Source organism: Ovis aries, chromosome 17, assembly GCF_016772045.2.
Source record: "Ovis aries strain OAR_USU_Benz2616 breed Rambouillet chromosome 17, ARS-UI_Ramb_v3.0, whole genome shotgun sequence".
NCBI classification, from domain to species: Eukaryota; Metazoa; Chordata; class Mammalia; order Artiodactyla; family Bovidae; genus Ovis; species Ovis aries.
Genome location: NC_056070.1, coordinates 69,475,543 through 69,491,281, shown reverse-complemented (window position 1 = coordinate 69,491,281; position 15,739 = coordinate 69,475,543). Strand labels below are relative to the sequence as shown.

General features: G+C 54.5%; 1 protein-coding gene across 3 annotated transcripts; it reads left to right on the top strand.

Moving 5' to 3' along the window:
* Window positions 1-3,410: 3,410 nt before the first annotated feature.
* On the top strand, window positions 3,411-14,197 carry LOC101112166 (putative SEC14-like protein 6). 3 transcript variants are annotated; one of them, XM_042234837.2, is made up of 12 exons: window positions 3,411-3,549; window positions 5,802-5,877; window positions 6,614-6,657; window positions 7,633-7,692; window positions 7,785-7,973; window positions 8,346-8,396; window positions 9,895-9,955; window positions 10,071-10,154; window positions 11,562-11,668; window positions 11,743-11,882; window positions 11,980-12,149; window positions 12,347-14,197. In XM_042234837.2, exons 1-12 carry the CDS (start codon window positions 3,496-3,498, stop codon window positions 12,457-12,459), a joined length of 1,149 nt encoding a protein of 382 aa, XP_042090771.1. In that variant the 5' UTR covers window positions 3,411-3,495; the 3' UTR covers window positions 12,460-14,197. The 3 variants fall into 3 exon arrangements, with proteins under 3 accessions (XP_042090771.1, XP_027812573.2, XP_042090770.1); XM_027956772.3 differs by having other exon boundaries at window positions 8,301-8,396; XM_042234836.2 differs by having other exon boundaries at window positions 7,785-8,396.
* The last annotated feature ends 1,542 nt before the right edge of the window (window positions 14,198-15,739 follow it).

Below are 15,739 nucleotides of genomic sequence, written 5' to 3'. Positions count from 1 at the left end.
GTGGAAGGCAGAAATGGCAGCCGCGAGACTCTTGGAGACCTGTTTGTGCCAGGCTCCAAACCAAGTGCTTATATATCTTATCCGAATATTTACAGCATCCTAGCTTCAGAGACCAAAGTTCAGAAAGGTTAAGTGACCTACCCAAGGTCACACAGCTACATAGTGCCAGGGTCAGAATTCGAAGCCAGAGAAGTCAGCCCGATCAATCACTCAGCCTCCCTGGGCTTGAATCAGTCTTCCTGCTGGAGTGAGCTTCTGGTCCAAGCAGGGTAGGAAGGAAAGAGGGTGACTGACTGTTTCAGTTTCCTGGGGTCGACCTGGTTTGAGCCCTGAAAGTTCCCACACTGCAGGAAACACCTCAGTCCTGGGCAACCAGGACTTCTGGTCAGCTTGGGACCGGTTTGACCCCACCAACCACCTGGGGCTACTGCCTGCATCCTCATAGTGTTCCTTGTAGCAAGAGATTTGCACACTCTCGGAGTCTTTATTTTATTCATAAGGAGAGATATAAGCGGAAATAAATAAAACTGACAATAGCTAGGTGTATTTGCAGGAAATGCTGTAACTGACTCCACACTTATTAGAGAATTTTCCTTCCTTTTATTAATCAGAGAGAGATGTGACTTAGTGCAGTGTTATAACTTGCTGGCTCGTGGAACCCCGTAATTCTATTTCCCTGGAACCCTAAGGGCCTAGAAATGCCAATAATAATCTGATATATTATTTCATTATTTATTATTATGAATATTGGCACTTTTAGGCCCTTTAGGGGATCCAAGGAGAACAAACCTGGCCGTTAGTAGATGCTAATAACATAAAGTACTTTATTAGCATTTATCATCTGCCTGGTTTGTTTTGAAATCAGTATAGTTATTAACTCACATATTAACATAATTAACATTTTGATAATGAGGAATTGCCAGATACTGAGCAACCACCCTGTGCCCAGCACTGTGCCATGTAGGAACACGCTCAGTACACTTTGCTGCTCTGAGAAGGTGATGGAGACACAGAGAAGCACAGCCGTCAGCCCAGGGTCACCCAGTCAGCCAACCATAGAGGCAGGACGCAAACCCAGGTCAGTCAGCTGCCAAGCTGGTGCTCGCAGCCCCTAGACCTTCAGCGCCATTCCAGTTGGCCACCTCAGCCTCAGGACTGAGGGCTCTTCCAGGGCTGAAAAAGTAGGAGGTCTCCAAGCGGCCCTGCGAGGGGGTCGCCTTCAGGAACCGGACTGCCCTTGCTACACCTGGACAGCAGAGGGCGCCATGGTACCAAGTTTAGTCTTGGCGGGGTCTCTGTTCCTGGCCAGCGCGGGGCGACCAGGCCTCTGTGGGCCGGACCTGTGAAAGCCAGGGAGGGATCAAGGCTGCCCCCAGGGGGACATTCAGTGAGACTACTTGTTCTCTCTGTTACGGGTTGAACTGTGTCCCCTGAAAAGACATACCTGAAGTCCTACCTCTCAGGTCCCTATGACTGGCATTTGGAAACAGGGTCTTTGTACATGTAATCAAGCAAAGACGAGGTCCTCGGTGTGGACCCTAATCCGATACAGCTGGTGTCCTGATGAGACGCGGAAGTGTCATGTGAACACACATGGGCGCCCAGGGACCGCGCCACGCGAAGACGGGCAGAGGTTGGCGTGCTGCAGCTACCAACCTAGGAACGCCAAGGGTGACGGCCACCTCCGGAAGCTGAGAGGCAATGAAGGATTCTCCCGGAGTTTCAGAGGGAACGTGGCACCTCGATTTCAGACTTCTAGCCTCCAGATCTGTGAAAGAATAAACTCCTGTTGTTTGAAGCCGCCCAGTCTGTTGGGACTTTGTTAAGGCAGCCCCGGGACAGTAACACACTCCCCCGGGTCAGCACTCTGCCCCTCACCTGGGCCCCTCTTTCGTCCCTCCCTCAGGCTCGCCCCTAAGAGCCACCCTCCGCCTGTAGCCAGAGGCCGTCCTCTGCTCCAAGCCCCTCCCCCACCATGGTCCCTGCGTCCCCTTCACGAGAAACCAGGCAGCCGCATGCCTCTGGGGCTTCGCACATGCTGTTCCTATGGTGTAAAGCCCCCTTCCCTTTGCAGGCCTCACACTGTTACGTGTTTTCAAAGCACGCTCTGCCTTCTCTCTCTGGGCACCCTTCTCTGACAACCCAGCCCCCAGGCAGGTTCGGGGCCTCCAGGCTGCACATTGCGGCTCGGCTAGCCCAGGGTCAGAGCCATGGGTCTGCCTGTCTGCGAGGCCCCTCCAGGCCAGGGCCTGGGTCTTATGGACACAGTCAGCCTCCGGTGGCCTGGCACAGTCAGCTCTTAAGAAATGTTGAAAGACAGAGGAAAGGGCCCAGTGGCTAGGATTCTACGCTTCCATGGCAGGGGCGTGGGTGCAAATCTCAGGGGGACTTAAGATCCTGCAGGCTGCACGGTCGAGAAAAAGGAAAATAGAGAGAAAAATGGGAAGGAAGAGAAGAAAGAAGAAAGGAGGGAGGGAGAAGGTGAAAAAGAGGGAGCGAGAATAGGTCAGCGGGAAGAGAGGGGGCTATTTCACCCTTGAAGGCCGACTTCACACCTGTCCTAACTGACCTGGTCCCTTATTCCTGCTGAGGGTAACACCTTAGCCAAGGCACACGAGTGCAGGGGTGGTTTCATTGGCAGAGAACTCACGTGACCCTGGGGTGGGGCCCAGTCAGGGGGCAAGCTGAGGCACCAGAGACCCGTATCAGAACCGAAAAGGGAGAGGCGGCCCCTTCCAGCTTCCCTTGCCATCACTTCTTTGGCAAGCTCTTATTGAGCACCTACTGGGTACACTGTGGGAGTGCTTCTCTCAGACAAGCACCTACTGTGTGCAGGTCCCATGAGCACACGAGCCCCCCGTGTCCTGGTTTTGGGCTCTGGCTTTCTTCTTGTCCGCAGCTGGGGCAGCTGACTAGCCAGGAGCCCCTGTCACCGCTCACTGGAGGCCAGGTGTGACCCAGCTCCAGGTGACACACCCACCTGCTGGATCTGGGCCTGGGGAGTCATGGGCAGTTGCTCCAGACACATGGGACGGCCACTGGAGTCTGGGACACACAGTGAGGTTCCAGGCCTCTGTCGGGGGTGAGTGGTGGCCTTCCTGGCTCAAGGAGGCTCCTGCTGGGAACACAGGAGGCGGGGGCGGGGGGGGGGGGGGCGGCGCCGGGAGGCAGGGTGGAGAGCAGCCCCTGTGTGTGTAACGACAGGCGGCATCACCTTTCAACATGCTGTGGGGCAAGCTTCCCTGCCCTTGTTTCACAGAGGAGGATGTGAATCCAGGCCGGTCAGGTCAAGGGTCAGTGCCCTAGGCACCTGGCAAGGAATGACCTCGGCCAGGAAGAGAGGACAGGCCTGGCAGGAAGGGGTGGGGCTTCTGGACAGGGGTAGGCATGGGCGTAGCTACCAGCTCAGCAGAAGACAGGAGGGCCTGCAGGGAGACACACAGTGGGGCCTGCACGCAGGACCAGGGAGCCGGACCCCACACCGCTGTGGGCAGCATGAGTGGGCAAGTGGGTGACCTGAGCCCCTCGCAGGAGAGGGCACTGGCCCAGGTGAGTGTGGCAGGGGGTGGGGGAGGGGAGGGTCCTACACGGGCCTCAGTTTCTCCTAATGCCCCAGGGGCCCCGGAGGTCCCTCTGAGCTCTGTAGCCCCAGGTCTCTTCCCAACTCTGAGGGTCTTGGAGACCAGCGTCCGCACTAACGCTGTCCAATAGAGACATAACACGAACCGCAAATGCAGGCTGCCTATGTCACTTCTAGCAGCCACATGAAAAAAGGGAAAAGAAACAAGTGAGATCAATTTTGATAATATATTTTGCTCATTTACTTTTGGCCGGATTGTAGGATCTTAGTTGCTGGACCAGGAACTGGCCCTGGGCCTCGGCAGTGAAAGCCGTGTCCCAACCACTGGACTGCCGGGGAATTCCCTAGAATATATTTAACCCAATAGAGCCAAGTTGTTACCGTTGCAACAGTGATATGTAATCAATTGCAACAACCTGTAATCAATATAAAAGGGTTGCTGAGATTTTTTTGGTACTAAGTCTTCGGAATCCTGTGTGTATCTCATACTCACGGCAGATCTCGATTTAGACTGGCCACGTCTCAGATATTAGTGGCCACCCTATTGGGCCCCACAGGTGAGCGCTGCAAGGGTGGCAGGTCCCAGCCTTAGATATGACCTGGGGGACTCAGGAGCAGGCACGCGTTCTTTCTAGCTCGTTGGGGTCTTTCTCTCGTGCCTGAAAACGGCAAGTGAGGGCTCCAGGCACAGTCGCTCACCTCAGTAGCATGGAGGGAGGCCCTGAATCCTGCCTTCGAAGAATTCTACATCTGAAAGAGGGCAGATTCCAGCTAGGCTGGGAGAATAAGCCCTGTTACTAGACAACTGGGGTCGAGGATTAGGTCCAGGGGCCTCTCTGGCTGTCCCGAGGCTGGGACTCGTTGCTTTCACCGCCAAGGGCCAGGGTTAGATCCCTAGTCCAGGAACGAGGATCCCACAAGCCCCGTGACTCAGCCAAAACAAACAAACAGAATTAGGTCCAGATCTTGGCAGAGCAGGTCATGTGAGCCTCAGATTCCTCCCTTGGCGGGGGAACGGGTGTACTAGTGGTATCGCCTCAGGATGAATCAAGTGATTAGCTCAGGGCCAAACACTCCCTTGTGCTTCTTTCTTTCTTTAAATATGTGTTAAAAAAAATTCTCCGTTTATTTGGCTGCATCGGTTCTTAGCTGTGGCATGCTCGGTCTTTGTTGCAGCATTTGAGATCTCCTTCTTTGACCAGGGATCAAGCCCAGGTCCCCTGCGCTGGGAGCTTGCAGTCTTACCCACTGGACCATGAGGGAAATCCCTTCCTTGTGTTTCTGAGGACAGAGGTTATCAGCTCATTTGGGGCTGGGGGGCCTAGAGCTAGTTCTTTGACCCTCCTACTTGGAGTCAAAGGAGACTGAAACGCAGGAAGAGGAGAATGACTCAGGCCAGACAGCACTGGGACTGCTGAGTCCTGGTCCAGGTCCATGAGTCCCGAGAGCTGGTTATGTCTCAGAGTCAGTGACATTCACACAGAAGTGGCACCGGCAGCCCTCAGCCCCTGGAGAGGGCTGGGGCCCAGCTAAACTGCCCCATCACCTCCTGGGGCCTGTCTGCAGAGGGTCTTCTCAGGCTGGGTGGAGTCACCCCTCATTCAGGCCTGGATGATGGGGTCTTGATCAAACCCATGATTTGCCTCTTGCTGTGTGACTCTGGGAAAAGTGCTCTACCTCTCTGAGCCTAGATCCCATGTCACTTACCCTCCCACCTGAATTGACCTGGGGGTTCCCTGAGGATGGAGAGCTGGGCCCTTAAGAGGACCTACCCTGCCCCCATTGATGTAAGGGAAGTGTCAGCCCTATTAATCTCATTTATTCCACATTTCAGGGAATTCCCAGGCAGGTCCAGAGGTTGAGACTCTGCAGTTTCACTACTGAGGGCCTGGGTTCAATCCCTGGTTGGGAACTATGATCCCACGAGCCACATGGTGCAGCCAAAATAAAAAAGGAAAAGAAAAAAAAAAAAATCTACATCTCATTCTCTCTTTGGGCAACTGGTTCATCACTATTATGCCATTTCCCAAAGGGAGGAAGGGAACTGTTGTGACTTGGCCCAAGCCTTGGCTCCCCCAGCACAGGTGGGCCCCCTCTGCTCAGGCAGCCTGTTTCCCGCGGGCAGGCGGGGTCTGCAGGCCTGTGGGACTGGCCTGTCCCCTGCGGCCGTGGGGCACTGCGGAGCCCTGCCCACCCGGCTCTCTCCCTGCTCTGCCCTCAGTTCCGGGAGAACGTGCAGGATGTCCTGGCCGTCTTGCCCAGCACCGACGACTACTTCCTGCTCCGCTGGCTCCGAGGTGAGCATGGACGGCAACATGGGATGAAGGTCAAGGGCATATGAGGTCTCTCTTGTGTCACAAGTTGCCCCAAATCACAGGCATTGGAAGCAACCACAAATATGTATTATCTGTGTACACAGCTTCTGTGTACAATTTTAATTTCTAATCAAGTAAGTATCAACAGATATAACCTAAATAAACAAAACTTCATTGGCATCCTTAGTGATATTTGAGAGTGGAAGAGGCTCTTGATTTACATAATTCCCGGCTCTGTGATTCCACCAGATTTGGAGGGTCTGATCTCTTCATGCCTTTGGAGCATTAGGAAAAGAACCCTGGGTGCAACAGGGTCCCCAGGGCCCTGGCAGTGGCCTTGGGTGTGGCAGGGACTCCATCTGCTGTTTCTCTGGGCACCTTGTCTTCCTAGCTTCCTCGTGGGTAGTGCCTTCTTTCTCTACCTGCCACCACCAAGGCCCACCCAGAGGCACACCCACTGCCATCAGCCCAGGGAATCAGGGAGGCAAGAGGTAAGGGGGCCGGGGAGCCCTCCCAGCCCCCTGGGTAGCCACGGCCTGACCCTTCCAAGGCAGCCCCCAAGCACTGGGCGTCCAGAGCATTCTTCCCTGAGCCCCTGGACTCCTCCCAGCACCTCTGAGTGGACAGTAACCCAGAGGCCAGTAACCCACCGAGGGGCCCAAGCTAGGACTCACTGCCCCCAGGAGTCCACAACCACCACCCTATCTCCTCCTTGCAGCTCGGAGCTTTGACCTGAAGAAATCAGAGGACATGCTGCGGAAGGTGAGGGCAACACCTGCCGGCCCCGTTTCCTGCCCTTTGTGGCATCTTAGCTCGTGGGCCAGGGACTGAATGCGGGCCTTCAGCCACGAAAGCCCAGAGTCCTAACCACTGGACTGCCAGGAATTCCCGGTCTTTTCTTCTTTCCATCCTTCTTCCTTCCTTCTTTTCCTCTTTCCTTCCCTCCTTCCTTTCTTGCAACGACCATCTACTGCACCTCAAAAGTGAGCCTCGCTGGTTCTCGCACTGGGGAGAGTGCAGTGGCGGAAAGAGAGAGAAAAGAAACCAGAAAAATAAATAGACAAGTCAGTTCCTGAGAGTGGAAGTTGCCACCAAGACAGTGAGGCAGAAGGAAGCGAGAGAGGGCAGGAAGGCCTTCCTTGCTGAGGGTGATGTGTTGGCTCCGGCACGAACGCCCAAAAGGAGGCAGCTGTGTGACGACTGGAGACAGAGGGCAGGGCCGTGCAAAGGCCCTGAGGTGCAGGGGAGCTGGAGTAACCCAGGCACCCAGGAGGTCATGCCTTAGAGAGAAAGGGGAGAGATGCTGCTGAGTGGGTGGCCCAGGCCCATCCCCGGGGACCCAGCAGGCCACCTCGGGGGTCCAAGCTTTTGACTAAGGGTGACTGGGAGCTGGGATTGGAGTTGGGGTTGGTCTGACCCTGCTTGTGGGACTCCCTGGGAAGCCATGTGGGGACTGGAGCCGGGGACCAGGAGGGACGACTCAGGGAGAGGCAGCTATGGATGCAGGCTTCACGAGGTCCTTTCGGAGTCTTTCCATCCTCATCTGTGTCAGACCCCGTCTCCTCCGTCCCCCTCACGTCCCCACCCTCAGTTCTGGGTCCGTGGAGCCCGGAATGCCCTGGCAGGTCCTCAGTGGTTGCGGGCAGCGGGGCCTGGCCTCGCGTCCCTGGGTCCCCGCAGACCCTTCGGCTCAGGAGGGGTCTTTAGCTGCGCGACCCCTGCCCCCCGTGTCTCTAGCATGTGAAGTTCCGGAAGCAACAAGATCTGGACAACATCCTCACGTGGCAGCCCTCAGAGGTGAGCCCCCGGCGCCCTGCCCGCCCCAGCGCCCAGCTCTCCACCAAACCCGCCCCCAGCGCCCAGCCCTGCCCTCTCGTGCATCCATCCAGGTGGTCAGGCTGTACGAGCCCAGTGGCTTCTGCGGGCACGACAGGGAGGGCAGCCCCGTCTGGTACCACATCATCAGAGGCCTGGATCTCAAGGGCCTCCTCTTCTCCGTCTCCAAACAAGAGATTCTCAGATTCAACTTCTGGAGCCTGGAGCTGCTCCTGCGAGACTGCGAGCAGCAGAGCCAGGAGGTGGGGGTCCCAGGGCCCCTCCCAGCCCCCTGGGCCGCCGAAATCTGGCCCCCTCCAAGGCAGCCCCCAGCACGGGGCACCTGCCTCCCGGAGCTCCTCGGCTCCTCCCAGCACCTCCGAGTGGACACGGTTCGGGTGACCTGCCTTCCCAGGGGCAGAGGAGGGGAGGGTGCCCTTCGGGACGGCCCTGTCTCCCTGCACCTGGCTTCCTGGCATGAAACCTCCACGCCAGGTGGAACCAGGATAAGCCGGGCCCAGCCCTACCTCCTGTGGGCTGCAGGGGGCACAGGCCCTCCTGGGGTCTCACCTCTCAGCATTCCCTTGCAGTTGGGGAAGAAAGTGGAGAAAATCTCGACTGTTTTTGATTTTGAGGGGCTGAGCCTGAGGCATCTGTGGAAGCCAGGAGTGGAACTTGTCCAGGAGGTGAGTGCGCCCCACCCAGGGGGCCTGGTGTCCCCTCGCTTGCTGGTGTGGGCTGTGTGTGGGGAGGTTCTCCAACTCCACCCACAGGTTTGCGGCTCCTTTTCTTTCTTTTTAAATATGTATGTATTTACTGATTTTGGCTGCCAGATCTTCCCTGTGGCGCACAGACTTCTCTCTCGTTGAGGCTTGTGGGATCTTAGTTCCCTGACCAGGGATCCAACCCACGCTCCCTCCAGTGGAAGGTGGATTCTTGACCCACTGGATCACCAGGGAAGACCCTGCAGGGATCCTTTCAAACCCGAAGTGTCTTACGGCTGTGCCAAGCCACAGCCATCACCCCAATATCACCACCGCACGTCCGGGAGGTCACAGCAACAGGGCCTGGTCCCCAGGCCGGTCAGGGTCCCCGTGGGTGTCCCTTCCCCTTTTATACTCCCTCCCCGCTCACCCCTCTCTTAACTGGGAGGGGGCTGGGAGCAAGTCATCTTCGGGGGTCCTGAGGAAGGAAGGGAGACCCTGATAAGATCTGCCTCCCCCGCGGCAGCCAGCCTGCCTTTTCTTTCTGCTCAATGCAGGATAGCAGAGAACCTAAAAATTTTAACATTTCAAGAACCACCACGAGCGACTTCCCGGCAGTCCAGTGGATAAGATTCCATGCTTCCAGTGCAAGGAGCGCAGGTTCAATCCCTGGTTGGGAAACTAATCCCATAAGCTGTGCAACGAGGTCTGAAAAAGAAAAAAAAAAAAAAAAAAGAACCACTATGAAAACGTACTAAATTGAGAACACCAGACTCAAAAGGCCACATATATTCCCTTGATATGAAATATCCAGATTAGGTAAATCCATCAGAGACAGAAAGCACACTGGTAGTCAGCCAGGGCTGCAGGGAGTGGGGAAGGGGTGACTGCTAATGGTACGGGGTTTCTTCCGGCGTGGTGAGAAGATTCTGCAACCAGACAGTGCTGACGGTTGCGCAGCTTGGTGCATACACTGAAGCCGCTGAGCTCTACACTGTGAAAGGGTGAAATTTACGGTATGTAAATTACACTCCAATTTAAGAAAAAAAAAAAAAGCCATGCCTTGCAACTTTGAATGTTTCTTATGCTGGAAGCCGGAGAAGACAATGGCACCCCACTCCAGTACTCTTACCTGGAAAATCCCATGGGGTCGCACAGAGTCGGACACGACTGAAGCGACTTAGCAGCAGCAGTATGCTGGACGTGTTTTGTTCCCAAAGCCACATAGAGGGGAATCTTCCAGAGACATAACTGAGGGGGACTTTTTGGTCTGCAGGAGGTGGGGTCATCCCCTGGAAATCTGTCCAGAATTTGCGCTAGTGGCCTCGGGGGCGTGCCTGTGATGGGGACCCAACAGACTGGACAGCGGGAGCTCCTCTTGCCTGGGGGGTTTTGGGGCGTCTGGAGAGGCCTCAGGGCCCTAGGGGGGCGGCATTTAGGCACCTGCGTCTTGTGTGTTGACCTGAATTTGACCCTACAGTTTTTCTCGGCACTTGAGGCAAACTACCCTGAGATTTTGAAGAATTTAATTATTGTGAAAGGTGAGTGAACCAGTTCCGTATATGCATAAGTGGGGTGGGGGGCGATGCAGGGGACATGGAGGCAACAGGCAGGGAAAGGAGACCCCAGGAAACCCTGAAACAGTGCCTGTCTCAGCCCCCAAGCTCTTCCCGGTGGCCTTCAACCTGATCAAGCCGTACATCACTGAGGAGACGCGCAGGAAGGTGGTGATCCTCGGAGGTGAGTGGGCAGCTCCTCTGCAGCTGAAAGCCTGAGCTGAGGGCGGCCCCTCCGCAGACCTGAGGGTTCCCGAACGCGAGGGCACCAGGCTTGGGGACACAGCTGCTCTGCGGGACCCACTCCCTTAGGCAGCAACTGTTGAGGCCAATGTGTCCACCTGCCAGAGGGCTGAGGGGCCAGGGGGGCTCTGAGAGACCCCCAGAGGCAGCCTATGTGAGGACCCCCAATTCTGGATTGAGGGACGTGAATTTGACAGTGACTTTGTCTGTTATGAGCTGCAAGTGGGCTGAGTCACCGGCTCTGTCTGGGTCTCAGATTCCTCAGTTTCCCCCCATAAAACGGGGAGAATAAGATGCAGGTTTTCCAAATTACATAACTGATAAAATTTGGAAATTTAGAAAAATATAGAAATATATAAGGAAGAAAGAGTAAATCCTGTCACTCAAGGAACTATTATTAACATGTACTATCTTTTCAAAGAAACTCATTTTAAAAAATGGGTTCATACCATGTTACACTGTTTTACAACCTACCTTTTTCACATACCGTGTGATAAACTTTATTCTATTTTGGTCAAGTCCAAAAGTTAGGTTGTTTGTAATTTTTTTTTTTTTTTACCATTAGGGAAGAGTGAGGCGTGAAGATGCTTATAGATGAATCATTGTACACGTCTTTAATTTTTTTCCATGAAATAATGGCCTAGAAATGAAGAGTTCTTTTCCCTTAAAGGAGAATGCACGGGGGAGTCCCTGTTGTTTCTGTGTCCACACCCCAGGGTATGTTGGGTGTTCGCCTCTGCTCCCTCCTGCTTTGCTCCCATAATGCTCTCGTTCCTTCATGGACCGACCTTGGCTTCTCAGAGCAGCGTTGGGGGAGGAGGGCTGATCCACTTTGCCCCCCAGTTCTGAGAGTGCTGGAGCTGCAGGAGCTGAGGGCAGGGACGGACTGGAAGGCTGAGTTCAGTCTCCAAGGGAAAGGCAAGCCCAGGGTAGAGCCAGCCTGTGCTCAGCCTCACGCTCCAGGAGACACTGATCTGAGTCCCTGCAAAGATGGTGGTCCAGTGGTTAGACTCAGCACTTTTATTGCCGAGGTCCCGGGTTCGATCCCTGGTCAGGGAACTAAGATCCCACAAACTACGTGGCGTGGCCAAAAAAAAAAAAAAAAAAGATGCCTCATGGGCCAACACCTGGATGGATAGTGGGGGGTACCAGGGCTGAAGGGGCAGGAACTGGTCACACAGACACTTTGGACCCAGATCTTCTTGGCTTCTGTCCTGGAGGCACTGAGAGCATGTGGGAGGCAGGGGGAGGCTGTCATATGGCACAGGACGGCCCTGGGCTTGGCCCCACTGCCCTCTGTTGAGCCCCTGACCCCCCCCCCCACAGAGCCCCACATTTGTCCCCACAGGCAACTGGAAGCAAGAGCTGCTGAAATTGATTAGCCCTGACCAGCTGCCCATGGAGTTCGGGGGGACCATGACTGACCCCGACGGCAACCCCAAGTGCCTGACCAAGGTCCGGTGCCCAGAGGACGGGAAGGAAGGGGAGATGGCCGTGGTGCGGCGCCCGCTCACCACCCTCGCCCACAGATCAACTACGGGGGCGACGTGCCCCAGCATTACTACCTGTGCAACCATGTGAGGGTGCAGTACGACCACCAGGCGACCGTGGGCCGAGGCTCCTCCCTGCAGGTGGACAACGAGATCCTGTTCCCGGGCTGCGTGCTCAGGTGGGCACGGCGCCCCCAACACACACACACCTGGGCACGGTCGGGAGGGGCCTGGAGCCCAGGCAGGTGGCGGTCAGTGGGGCCCTGTCGCCTGCAGGTGGCAGTTTGCGTCGGACGGAGGGGACATCGGCTTCGGGGTTTTCCTGAAGACTAAGATGGGGGAGCGGCAGCGGGCCGGGGAGATGACGGAGGTGCTGGCCAGCCAGCGCTACAATGCCCACATGGTGCCTGAGGATGGGAGCCTCACCTGCACGGAAGCCGGCGTCTGTGAGTGTTGGCAGGGAATGGCTCCTCCCGGACCTGGGGGTGGGGGGCGGGTGCATTGCTGTGCATCAGGTCCCACCAGATAGGGGGCCCTGGCTCCGGGCTCTCATGGGTGGCAGTGGCACCCATGTCTAGTACCTGGACAGGAGGGTGAGGTCCCAGGTGGGCGTCCTCTCTGAATGTCTGTCCCGCCAATGTAGACGTCCTGAGGTTTGACAACACCTACAGCATGATCCACCCCAAGCACATCAGCTACACCGTGGAGGTGCTACTCCCGGACCAAACCTCCCTGGAGAAGATAGAGAAATTCTAAAGCCTCGCAGTTCCCGCACCCTCCTCTGTGGCCTCTGGGTCTGCAGTGAGCTCACAGCCTTCCCTGGCCAGGCCCCCTCCAAGGTCCCCAAGGATGGGGATCCTACAGAGCCGGTCCCAGCCCATTTGTCACAGTGGGTCTGCATCTTCGGAGCTGCTGGAACCGTGGCGCCAGAAAAGCAACAGAAAAACTCTCCAGCCCCTGTGACTCAAGCTCAGAGAAAACTCCTAGGCCCTTTTCTACCAACCGATACTGAGTCGTGAGTTCCCGTTCTGAAATACATTGTGTTAAAACAAAAAAATGTGCAGGGCTTCCCTGATGACTCAGTGGTAAAGAATCCGCTTGCCAACTCGGGAGACAAGGGTTTGATCCCTGATCCAGGAAGCTCCCACATGCCGCAGAGCAGCTGAGCCCGTGCCCCGCAACTACTGAGCCTGCGCTCTGGAGTCCAAGGGCTGCAACTACTGACGCGTGAGTGCCCGAGAGCCCGTGCTCCGCAAGAGAGACCACCACGGTGGGAAGCCTGAGCACCACAACTCGGGAGTGGCCTCCCTCTCGCTGCAACTGGGGAACAGCCCACGCACAGCAGTGAAGACCCAGCACAGCCAAAAATAAATAAATACTTTTTAAAAGAAAGAAAATGTGAAATATAATATGACTGACAGAACTGGAAACAATTGCCACTGAAAAGACAATGCATTACTCATAGTTCCCAAGAGGAGAGGGCATGGATGCCACAGGGGATCACCCGGAGAAACAGGGGGCGTGGGTGGGAGGCAGGGGGGTCATGAGATGGAAGGAGGGGGAGGACCTGCGGGCCAAAGCCTTTGTTATGGTTTCCCCAGAAGGAATGGGTGAGGCGGGGTCAGCAGGCTTAGAAGTGGCTGTTTTGAGTGATTTCCGCAGGCTCTGGGGCCAAGGGGTTGTCCCATTTGTCTGGAACCTGGCGCTGGGTACCAGCTGCCCTGAATTTGAGCCTGATACAGGAGGAGGCTGGAGTGTGGGCTCTGTGTTTGAAAAGCACACTCGTGGGCAAGACTCTCTTCTTGTTCTTCAGTTACTCAGTGGTGGCCAACTCTTTGCGACCCCATGGACTGCGGCACGGCAGGCTTCCCTGTCCTTCACTATCTCTCGGAGCTTGTTCAGACTCATGTCCATCAAGTCGATGATGCCATCCAACTGTCTCCTCCTCTGTCGCCCCCTTCTCCTCCTGCCCTCAATCTTTCCCAGCATCCACATCTTTGACTGTCTCTCTAGGAACTGGCTATTCCTGGGAGGGGTGGTCCCTCCAGGGTCAGCAAAGCCCCAGGTGTCAAAGCATCAGGGTACAGAAAATAGGAGATGAGATTAATAGTTACCTAGCAAGCAGCTATGCCGCTGCCCCTCTGAATACACATTCCTTCCCCGGCAAGAAAGAACTCTTTCTCCTTCCTAGTGTGAGGGTATCTAAGAATTGGTGCACCTGCTCAGCCTCCCTCCTCTCAGGGATTCCCCTGGTGGCCCAGTGGCTAAGACTCAAACTCCGAATGCAGGCTGCCTGGGTTCGATCCCTGGTCAGGGGACTAGATCCCGCATGCTGCCGCTAATGTCCCTGAGTCACAACCAAGACCGGAAGCAGTTAAAAAAAAAGAAAGAAAGAAATTGCATTTTGTTTCAACAAAGTTGAGTTCAGTTTATGCCAGCTCTCTTCCCTATTTCGATAGCTAATGCTTAATAAAATCCATCCTTACCTCTTTAACTAGCATTTGACTTTATCTTTGACACTACCCAGCTAGACATGGTTGATACAGGAAGTATCCACCCTTGCAGAAAGTTCTACTGAGTGGTGATGTACATCATGGGGTGTACAAAGCGGCCTTCTGAGGAGAGGACCACCAGAGAGAAACTGACCCTTCATCTCCTCCAGAAAGCCCCACCAATGAGGCAGGGTAGAGGGAAATCGGACCACTGATTAATAAAAATAGGAAAGCATAGAAAGATATTTGAGAAGAAGGAAGGGGGCATTCTAAGTTGTAAACAAACAAACCATGCATAAAAAGTGTGAACTTTCAAAGTCTGATCAAGGTAACAAGTGAAGTTGAACTATTAATAGTAAATTCAGCCTGATAACCATCAGTTCAGGCTTTAATCACCTCGGGAGAAACCCCCAGATATAGGCCACCCAGTCCAGAGTTAATTGGCCAATAACTCAAAGCTCTGATACCAAGAAATATCTAAAACATTTTTACTTTTTCATTTGGATCTATGGAAATTTAAAGTTCCAACAAACCAGTGAAAAACAAATATTGAAATTTAAAGATGTCAAAGAATACAGTTGTAACCCAAGGACTACACCAAAGAAAGGTACGGAAACAAATAGATGGTTGTTGTTTAGCCACTAAGTCGTGTCCAGGCCTTTTGCAACCGCATGAACTGTAGCCCATCGGGCTCCTCTGTCCATGGGATTTCCCAGGCATGAATACTGGAGTGGATTGCCATTTCCTTTTCCAGGGGCTTGTCCCGACTCAGGGCCTGAACCTGCATCTAATATACTGGCAGGTCCAATACCTGCCAAAGGTATTCTCTGAGACACCAGAGAAGCCCAGAAAACAAGGATAAGAAAGAATCAATAAAGTAATTTCATGTGGGATGTCTCTGGAACAAGCTTAGATAAAACTGTAGTAACGATTTTTGGATTCCCTGGGTTTCTGTATTTGCTATTCAGGTATTTGAGGTGCTCAAAACCATCAGCTGTAATGAATTTGTAGTTCACAGGTAAGGTATAATTCCCATGGATCAGACACCAAGTAGCTGTTTGATAATTCCGCAAGCGAGGTTGTGACAGAGCTCTGGTTTGGTACAGAGTCAAGGCTCCGACCTGCCCTGCTCACTGTTTGCTCCCCCACTCTCCCCGCCCACCTCCACCGCAGACTTGTGCAATAGCGTCCTGACCAGTATTGCTTCTCTGAACATCTGCCTTTGCCCTTACCCTTCACACCAGGCCCAGGGTTATCGTCCTGCCACAGGAGGAATCACATCTGTGTCTTCTTCAAAAAGCTTCAAAGGCCACCGCCCACTCTGATAGCTGATAGGCATAGTTCCAGCGTGGCCTGATCTCAGTCTTTTGAGCCCCCTGCCCTTGGAGTATCCCTCTTCCCTTTTGCCTCTGGAGGCTTCTTTATGCTAACCCATCCATCTAGAACATCTTCCTCCTACTCAAATTCCCCCAACTCAAATACCACTTCCTCTGGGGAACATTCCAAGATCTCCAGAGCAGTGGTCTTGCTCAGACTTCTATTAG